Consider the following 9,726-nt stretch of genomic DNA (forward strand, 5'->3'; position numbering starts at 1 on the left):
AAACTGATCATCTTTGATGAAAATTACTTAAAACTAAATTAAGAAAATATTTGCATTTATTTTAATATTATTATTATATATATATATGTGCTGAAGGTTTGCATGATTTGTAACAATTAAATACATTAATTTTACAAAAAACAAAACGCGAATAGTAACTTCCACAGATAAACAAGAATGACGAAAATAACAAAACGCATTATAGACAGCCATCAGCGGCAGCGGGACGGAAATGTATCTTGTGAAGTGAATTTCTTATTTACTATCAATTTATATTGATTGAGCCCAAAATGGGGACAGAAGTAGCAATATCGTTTACGGCACTTCGTGCTCAGCTGGAATCAGAACGGAGCAGCTTGTATAAAATAGACGAAAACATCAAAAAGATAGTCCAAACGACGGGTCGATTCTCTAACGATAGGTTAGTGTGAGCCTTGACGACAGGAAATTTCCAGTTTATGACCATATTTGCTAAGAAATTTGTTTTGTTTTAGGTTCAATAACTCGTCTAGTGACTACTTAAAAGGTGGACCACGTTTAGGAGGCCGAAATTCATTCCCTGACTCTAGACAAAATGACGATTCTTTTGGAAAGAGAAAACAAGAAACCAAAACAGTTTTTAGCAGGTAAATATCAGACTAATTAATCTCTTGATACGCTGGATACGTCATGCAAGTAATTAAAGTGGTCTGTTGTGTATTTTCCATGCTTATTTTGCACTTAACTTGTCATCTATTGATTGATTTTCATTTCACACATAGTTTATTTCTTAAAAACTAGAAATTATTTGCCAAACATTCTCATTATCCTAGTAAATCTCTTAGTAGAGTTATCCAAAAACGTTATTGACCATAAGTGATGTTAATTTGGTATAGGAAGTGATATTATGGAACTCAAAACCGAAACACCTTCATGTGATGGCTGAATCAATAGATTATTTAAGTACGCTAGTAGTGCGTTAGGCACTGGATAAACAATATAAACATGCTGCAATAATGCTACTACACTTAAAGATGGTTGCATAAAACTTGCTCATAAAAATACTACTGGTAATTATAAAGCTATGTGAAATCTGGCCTCTGGTATCACTATTACTGGGTAACATCTTTAAAGCTTACTATTTGCTGCAAGACAGGTTTTTTTTCAAGTTTATACTTCACAGATTATCAGCCCGCACACCAGGCAGTGATGACGAGGAATCTGGCGGCAAACGTCCGCGTGTCATCTCCCAGGTGTCGCGCGAGCTGCCAACTCGGGCGGCCGTGCTGCGCGCGCAGGGCGGCGACGAGCAGGCGCGGACGCGCAACCGGCGGATCTTCGGCTCGCTGCTCGGGACACTGCAGAAGTTTAAACAGGAAGAGATTGTGCTGCAAACTAAGGTATGGTGTAGACAACGTCATCCAAAACTGGATTGTTATAGAGAGGCCAAGATGCTTAGGTTTGTCATGCCTGTATTGGCTGGGAGCCTTACTGGCTCAGCCACTATGAAATTTAAATTTTTATTGTTTTGTTTATTGTAATGATACAAGATTAATGCTGGTAAATAATTAATTTATTACAGGAAGAAAAAAAGGCGCAGGTGGAAAGAAAAATAGAGGAGCAAGCTCGAGTACAGAAAGAAAAAGAACAGAAGGAAAGAAAGACGCTCTTTGCTGAGAGAGAACACAAAAAAGCCACAATCAAAGCCCTCGAAGCCAAGATGGCACGAGTCCAAGAATTTGAGAAGTGGGAGGCGTCTCAGAAGAATCTGGGTAACTTTATACTGACGCGAGCCAAGCCACATATATACTGGATACCCAAGAAGATGACCGACAAGGCCACAGAGAAGCTCAACTCCAGTAGAAAGTATCACGAGAGTAAGTTATAGTGCTTCTACTTATATTGTAGGTTGATTTTATATTGCGAAATTTGATTTTTTAGTAATTACATGTCAATTTGCAGCTAAATATGGTCCTTTGTATCGCAGTGAGTAGTAACAAAATGAATGTTTTTTTAATGATAATTCTTCTTCTTGAGCTTTCTTTTTTATTGCCTTTATTATAGGGCTGGTAAACTGGTATTAGTATTTTATTGATTCATATTTAAAACTGATCTAATAAAAAGGTTTTTCACACTTCACTTTTTATTTCTACATGTTAGCAAAGACAATATAACTCCGTATAGACAGATAAAGTCTAAGAAAAAAACGTACCTCAGTACCATACAGAAAAAGGTATGGTGGCCTAGATGGCATTACACCTTTTGGGGTACGCTAAGCTAGATGGCGCTAATATTAATATTTGACATTTTAACACATATCAAGATAAAAATATGGGCCAAATTGTCAAAACTGAGGTTCAAAACTTTTAAGCCTGGGTTAAGAGATGGCAGTATATGTACTGTGATTAAACATTTTACTTCGACAGTGACTCTCTATAATACTCGATCCTCTTTGATGTTAGTAACAAACCTTGATCAAAAATCAAATCAAAATAATTTATTCAGCAAATAAGCCACAGGGGCACTTTTACACGTTATATTTAGAAAAGATTTGAAATTACAAATGATAATACTAATTTTAAGTTCTAACTAAAGTGTAACTCTACTACAAAGTGTTTATTTGTTTGTTTATTTGTAAAATATAGGTACAGTATACAGTGGTGGATAAAATTGTAAATATGGTATCACTATGCTTTGCCTTTTGGCGTACAAAAACATATCTTTAAAATAATTCTTACATAAGGTCTAAACTAAAACTACACTAACTAACTTAAAATAAGAAGTACAAATACAAAAAAAAAAGTCTAAAATCTAATCTAATCTTGTATCATTTTCAAAATATTACTATATGTAGGTAAGTAAACACAAACCTTTAATTAATTCATCGAATGTTGTAATCTCCAGAATGCATGGTAAAGAAGCGCGCCGAGCTGCAAGAAGAACTACAACGGATAGAGCAGCGCTGCCTGCGCGCGCGCGGCCCGCAGGCCAAGGAGAACGAGCCCGCTAGAGACGGGGACGGCGCCAAGAAGCGGGACAAGTTCGCCAACGACGCCGACCACAAGGACGGGGACGACAGCGACGGCGACGGGGAGGAGCAGCAGGACCACGAGCCGCATACACAGCCTGAGGGCAACGGGCATGCGGAGATCAAGGAGGAGCCTGGTGAGTTGTCGTTTATACCATCTAGGAGAATCTAGGTATCACCATGGCAGTGTTGGGCAAAACGTAATTGAATTACAAATTGCAATTACAGAATGTAATTTCAATTATAAATTGAAATTACAGAAATGTAATTTGTAATTGAATTACGATTTTCACTAAATTACAAAATGTAATTTGCAATTCAATTACAAATTACATTTTGTAATTTTAATTGGTAATTCATTACTTTATGAAATTACAAATTACATCCACCTAGGAAAAAGATTTTCATTGTCCTAATGTAGCTTGCTACTAAGTATATTTTTTGTGGGTTTGTGTTGCAATATAATATTAGGTATTAAATTAGAAACATTAAAAAAAATTGTTCTTTTTTGTCATACTTGTTTAAGTTTTTTAGTACGTATTTTAGCTCTTACATTTTACTTCGGATGTGAGCTATTTACTAATTTCAATTTTGATAGTTTGTTAGACGATAACTTGTCTCCGATATTTATGAAATTCGGGACGATTACAGCTGAGGTGCACTCAATAAAAAATATACAGACAATCTAAAATTGAAAAAAATGTACCTAAGTACTTTTTTAAATTCCATATTTAGTAATTTAAATTGTGCAGGTAATCGTAACTGTTTATTAAATAATTGTTTAATGTTTTAACACTAATTGTTGTTGTTGTTACACTAATTGTTGTTCTTAACCATTCCAAGTGGGTAAATTGGGTATTTTTGTGTAAATAATAATCAAATTTACATAACGTAAATTCGTAATTCAAATTACAAATTAATGTAATTTCAATTATAAATTACCAAGTAATTTCAATTACATTTAATTCAATTACGAACGTAATTAATTACAAGTAATTGCAATTTTTATAATTTAATTTGTAATTTAATTACAAAATAATTGAATTATGCCCAACACTGCACCATGGTCTAGTGGGCAAGACATTGTCAGCCGCCTAAAGTGGCAATAAAATTACACCATTCATCTAATACGACTTGCGATGGATGCGTATTTATACTATTTATACACTATTCAGCTAAAAAAAAGTATGGGGTTGCTAGGCAACCAAACTTATTTTCATGCGGCGAACGACTCAGTGTAATTGAGCCATTCTTTTTCAAAGTTGTCCCCCCACCACTTTTCTTTGGATTTGGAATTTTTTATGTGGTTCCACTCAGAATCAGCTCTTTCAATCCTAATAGGAGAAAAGAAAGTGTCCCAAGGTTTTTTTTCCCATTCCGTTACCATTTTTTCATACATTTTGTATGGCAGTAACGGAATGGAAGGTTTGAAAAATGTATGGAAATCTTGGGATATTTTTTTTCTCCTATCAGGATCGAAAGACCCCACGATTCGAGTTTGAACCGCATAAAAAAAATACCCAAGTTATAAAAAAAGTGGTTTGCCGCTTTGTTTCAAGACGCATGGTTTACTCGCCTCGGCCACAGGTTGTATGTAAACTATATATCTTGGTCTGAAAGTATTTATCATTTTAGATTTTAGTTTTCATCTGGTCTGTGCAAAAGCAAACAAACAATTCTAATTGATTTGTTTCCAGTAAAAGAGGAAACGAAACTGGACACAACCACCGAGCAGAACTCTACAATGGAAGCGGAGAAGCCCCGAGAAGACTCGCACATGTCGGTGGACAGCAGCTGGATACAGAGCGCGGAGCCGCCGCCTGAACCCGCCCGGGTGCAAGCTGCATGCGAGCTGTAGTGTAGGACAACATGTTAACTGTATATGTGGAGGGTTAGAATTCTGAGCTTTGGTCTCCATTTGACCCTGTACCACAATCCAAGTAACTAAACATTTGTACATGTCATTGCAAAGATTTAAAGCCCGCCCATACGCGTCGCGTGGCTACAGTTCAACATCAACCTTTGCGCAAAATATTGGTTTTTAAATAGAGTAGGCGGTTAGTTCTTGGTATGCCCGGAATGTATACAAACATTACAAACTTCTATAGGTGAGGTGATGCTGTAAGTGGCGTATGGTGATGGTTTTAAACATACGCCGTGGTCGAAATCAGCCAGGACGGATGGTTATCTAGAGACCAAAAGCCTAAAATCAAAGAAATTATTATGCTGTGATAGTGTCAGTTACATTAGATATTTTGATTTTTCTAAAACAGTACTAGTCTGTTTGGAAAGAGAAGAATCAAGTAAAGTGCAGTTAATTTTAAGACTCTTCTTTCTGTACAGACTAATATGTTTATTTGTTTGAGCACAAGGTTTGTACGAGCCTGTTAGAAGGTTGAAGCGTGAATAAGAACTGTGCGTTTCTCCAGAAACTTCCTGCCCCGCACAGCTAAACTGTGGAATGAATTGTCGCCTGCGGTATTTCCGGACCGATACGACCTTTAAATCTTCAAGAAAAGAGCGTACACCCATCTTAAAGGCCGGCAACGCACCTCCAAAACCTCTGGTGTTTCGGGTGTCCATGGGCGGCGGTGATCGCTTACCATCAGGCGACCTGTCTGCTCGTGTGCCTCCTATCCCATAAAAAAAAAATAAGATCACATGTAATTGTCGTCCGAGGCGAAGTGGAGGGCACAAACATTAGAAGGCTTTCTTATTTACTGGCCAAGAACGATGTAGCCGGGAAGCTTCGTTTAGCGCAGTGGCCTGAAATTTGACGCTTTCCGGCCGGAGGACAGAACAATATTCTCTCTTCTATCTTGACTTTTTCACAGCATTATATTTTGTTTGTCTCGTTCTGCCCTCTACTGGTATAAGTGTGAAACTTACTAGTGTATTATAAATAAAATGGAAATGTTTACATTCAGCAACACTGTGATTATAATTGGGATGTGTTACGACGTGAATAAACTGCTGACTTTATGTAAAAGTTTTATTAAAATTTGTCTTTAAATAAGTATGTAACATTAGATCCAATCCATAGTGAAATCTGTGCTACTGTTTGGCTGCGAAACGTGGAGAGTGACAAAGGGCCTAACGAAAAAGCTCCAAGTATTCGTCAACAAGTCCCTGAGGTCGATCCTTCGCGTTTTCTGGTCAAACACTATCCGAAATCAAGACCTGTGGAGTATATGCCAGCAAACACCCATTGACGAGGAAATCGCGACACGAAAATGGAGATGGATTGGACACACTCTTCGGAGAGGGGAAAGAAATAATGCGAGCATTGCTTTCGACTGGAAACCGCAGAATGCAAGCCGTGGCCCCGGGCGCCCTGTTCACTCATGGAAGCGGTCCGTCGAAAATGAGCTACGAGCGGCTGGTCTGAGCTGGAGCGAGGCCACGAGGGTCGCTGAAGATAGAAAGGCGTGGCGCGAGCTTGTGAAGGCCCTTTGCACCTCTGGGGTGCCTTAGGACTACAACATTAGATAATGTTCGAGAAGCGTATTACAATTATTAAGCCTAGTAATTCATTGTTATAATAATACTACGCTACAATCTTTTTACCCATACATAGACAAACGCAGGCCTTGACTGAGCTGACTGAGTGATATAAATATTGAAAGCTACTTTGAACAGTCTTCGACTTTATAATTGTATTGTGTGTGAAGCGTTACTTTTTCTACCCTTAGACTGCATTCCCGCCAGAGTTGTGGCAAGATAAGTATTAGTGAGCGGCACTTCTGTTACGTATCGTCACTTAGCTTAGTTCTGGCTTCCTCATTGCACATCTCTGATATAAAAACCGCCTTACAGTAAGAATATAATATTTCTATACAAGCTACAATAATAGCAAATAAGGTACAGCGGGGCAAATCTAGACTGGGGGGCAAATGTAACTGGTCCATTTTTTTCATATTTTACAATGTTTGCATTATTAAATAGTGTCCACCGGTTAGATAGGTGCGTTCAGTGGATACATGTAGAACTCAACATTATAGTGTAATAATGGAAAGAATGGACTAGTTACAATTGCCCTCCAGTCGAGATTTGCCCCGCTGTACCCTAATGGTTGAAGTTGATCCAAAATAGCTACAAAATGTTAGTTATATCTGACAATAGAGAATTATTTTTACATAATTTAGATCTTATATCAAACCAATAAGATTCTCATTGACTGCTACGTAGTACATCTAAATTTCCTTCTGCATTCCATAAAAACATCAACTGGAATTATTTGAGTAGTAACAGCTAGAGTATAAAAAGTCTAGTCTAATGAGAATATCCGGGAGGCGATGTCGTCCAGCATCCAGTCGATGCCTTCAAGCAGGTTCTCGCCAGTGACGGCCGAGCAGCGCACGATCCGCCAGTGGTGCGACTTGATGCTGTCGAGGTCCAGGGCCTGCGACATAAAAGGTATGTTTAAAACACAAAATAACCACAAAATTAAAATGAAACATGGCTAAGAACACTCCCGACTAACTCAGCTTTCAGACAAAAACAAAATAAATCTAAATCGGTTCATCTGTTCGGGAGCTACGATGCCACACACAGACAGACACGTCAAACTTATAACACCCCATTGTTTTTGCGTCGGGGGTTAAAAAAAACCTATCTTTTGTTTACACATTCACTGCCAACATACGCCTTGTGTTCATTTTGTATTGCAAACGCGCGCGTTTGTTTCATGTGATCGACGTCATGTGATCATCAACTGGTAGAGACTGCTGTCTGGCATTAAGTCCGCCTTTTGTACTATAAGTTTTTTCTTTCTTTGTATACAATAAAGATTAAATAAATAAATCATTTGATCAGCAGCATTGTCATCAAAGGAAAACCTGTACATACCTAAGCCTGTGAGAAGTGCATGGTAATTTTTCATACATTGCGTGCATTTAATGCATGTATCGTAACAAATAGGTGCGCGTTTAATTTTCGATACGGTCGAACATAGGGTTATGTTGCACTCTGAAAGGTCTCCCATTTCATTATAATTTATTCTTCTATTGATAAATTGAAATTGCATTATTCTTACTCACTTTAGATATCATAAAATAAACTGATTTCTGATAAAGGTAGACTATATATATCACAGTTAATTGAAAACTTTAGTCATTCATATTGCCACCAATTCACATGACATAGTCCCGCTCCTGATAGTCCAACAGTAAAATAGCAGTATAAGTTACAACGGTGTTAAACTAAATGGTTTACCTCTCTGATCTCCTGCAAAGTAAGTGCTCCTGGCAGGTCAGCCTTGTTGGCCAGCACCAGCAGCGTAGCTCCGGCGAGCCGCTCCTCCTGCAGCAGCGCCCGCAGCTCCTTCGCACAGCCTTCCAGCCGCCTCGTGTCCGCACTGTCCACTACCCATGCCACACCATCTGTGCTCTCAAAGTAATTCTTCCAATAGGATCTGAAATTAAACAAAATATAGTAAGTACATTTATTCTGCATCAGCTACTGACAGTACTGATCTACTGATTGGGTTGAGAGGCCATTCTAGTTTTTAGTGACTACCTACACTGTATTGTGTTGACTAATCTGCAGCAGTCCAGTATATAGAATTACTTGTAAACAATTACATTGCTCACCTATAATCTCTTTATAACCCTAAACCCGGTCATATTTGATGCAGAGATGACGTTTGATAGGGCCGGCTAGTACTGTTGTGGAGACCTAGGCTGGGAAGCCAAGGTGACGGGAAACCATGAGCCAGATGGTCGGACAACATAAAAAGATGGCAGGGCCGACCTGGCACAGAACCGCCGCATATAGAACGGAATGGAAATCCATGAAAGAGGCATATGTTCAGCAGTAGACGCAAATATGCTGAGAAGAACCCGAAAAACCAACCACTGGTCAAAAGAAAATTAATATAGTACTGTTGGTGGCTACAACAATGGTTTTTCAGTATTTATACCGTCTAGTAGGCTTTATTTAGTAATTTGTGAGGTACCTGAGCGACTTTTGGCCGCCGACGTCCCAGATGTTAAGCTTGTAGCCGCGGTGCTCCAGCGTCTTGATGTTGAACCCCAGCGTCGGCGAGATCGTGTCGATCGGCTCCCCGTTAAACCTTTTCAGGATCGTTGTCTTACCCGCGTTATCCAGTCCTCTGAATGCAAGCTAAGGAAATTATTGTCGAACGACAAAGGCTGAAAGAAAGCAATGGGTAAATTTTCCAAAGGATACAACATAAGTATTCGCATTTCTTTCTCCTTCTGGCGAAGCTTCTTCAATATGGTTAGAAATCCCATTTTATAACAAGTTTTGTGAATGAACAGCTATTTTAATTAAATTTTATTGTTTCATTTCGTGATTCACAACACGTTTGTTTGTCAGCTGTTAAACGTCAAATTTTATTTTTAAATACAAGATAGACTAGATCTTGCGCACAGCGAAACAGCCAAACTAAATTATAGAAAAATAATAAAATAATTTAAGAAAATAAAGAAACTGAAAAGATTTTAGAAAACAGGCTAAATAAATATTATTGCCTAAGTTTCATGTCGCACAATAATGTAAAATCGTTATCTGGGAAGACACTGTAAAAACTGAAGTAGCAATTACATTTATAATCTCAATAGTTAATGTTTATTTTAAGGAGTTATTGTAAATAGTGTAGCCTGATTAACATTACATTTGAATCATAATTCAACAAAATGATTTTATTTAAAATATTTTTATCCCAAAAAGTACCCATGACCAAAAACTCTATCCTG

The 9,726-nt window shown here is 38.0% G+C and overlaps 2 protein-coding genes across 3 annotated transcripts; one reads left to right on the forward strand and one right to left on the reverse strand.

The window, feature by feature from the left end:
• The first annotated feature begins 212 nt into the window (after window positions 1-212).
• On the forward strand, window positions 213-5,544 carry LOC125232907 (pinin). 2 transcript variants are annotated; one of them, XM_048138742.1, is made up of 7 exons: window positions 213-421; window positions 495-626; window positions 1,163-1,379; window positions 1,562-1,856; window positions 1,942-1,965; window positions 2,884-3,144; window positions 4,705-5,544. In XM_048138742.1, the coding sequence occupies exons 1-7, from the start codon at window positions 291-293 to the stop codon at window positions 4,863-4,865; spliced, it is 1,221 nt and encodes a 406-aa protein (XP_047994699.1). In that variant the 5' UTR covers window positions 213-290; the 3' UTR covers window positions 4,866-5,544. The 2 variants fall into 2 exon arrangements, with proteins under 2 accessions (XP_047994699.1, XP_047994700.1); XM_048138743.1 differs by lacking the exon at window positions 1,942-1,965.
• Window positions 5,545-6,493: 949 nt separating this feature from the next.
• Window positions 6,494-9,338, reverse strand: LOC125232908 (ADP-ribosylation factor-like protein 2). Its single transcript, XM_048138744.1, has 4 exons — window positions 9,197-9,338; window positions 8,964-9,119; window positions 8,222-8,420; window positions 6,494-7,409 (listed from the first exon to the last, which is right to left on the reverse strand). The coding sequence occupies exons 1-4, from the start codon at window positions 9,259-9,261 to the stop codon at window positions 7,275-7,277; spliced, it is 555 nt and encodes a 184-aa protein (XP_047994701.1). The 5' UTR covers window positions 9,262-9,338; the 3' UTR covers window positions 6,494-7,274.
• Between the last annotated feature and the right edge of the window lie 388 nt (window positions 9,339-9,726).

This window comes from Leguminivora glycinivorella, chromosome 13 (genome assembly GCF_023078275.1).
Source record: "Leguminivora glycinivorella isolate SPB_JAAS2020 chromosome 13, LegGlyc_1.1, whole genome shotgun sequence".
Classification (NCBI taxonomy): domain Eukaryota; kingdom Metazoa; phylum Arthropoda; class Insecta; order Lepidoptera; family Tortricidae; genus Leguminivora; species Leguminivora glycinivorella.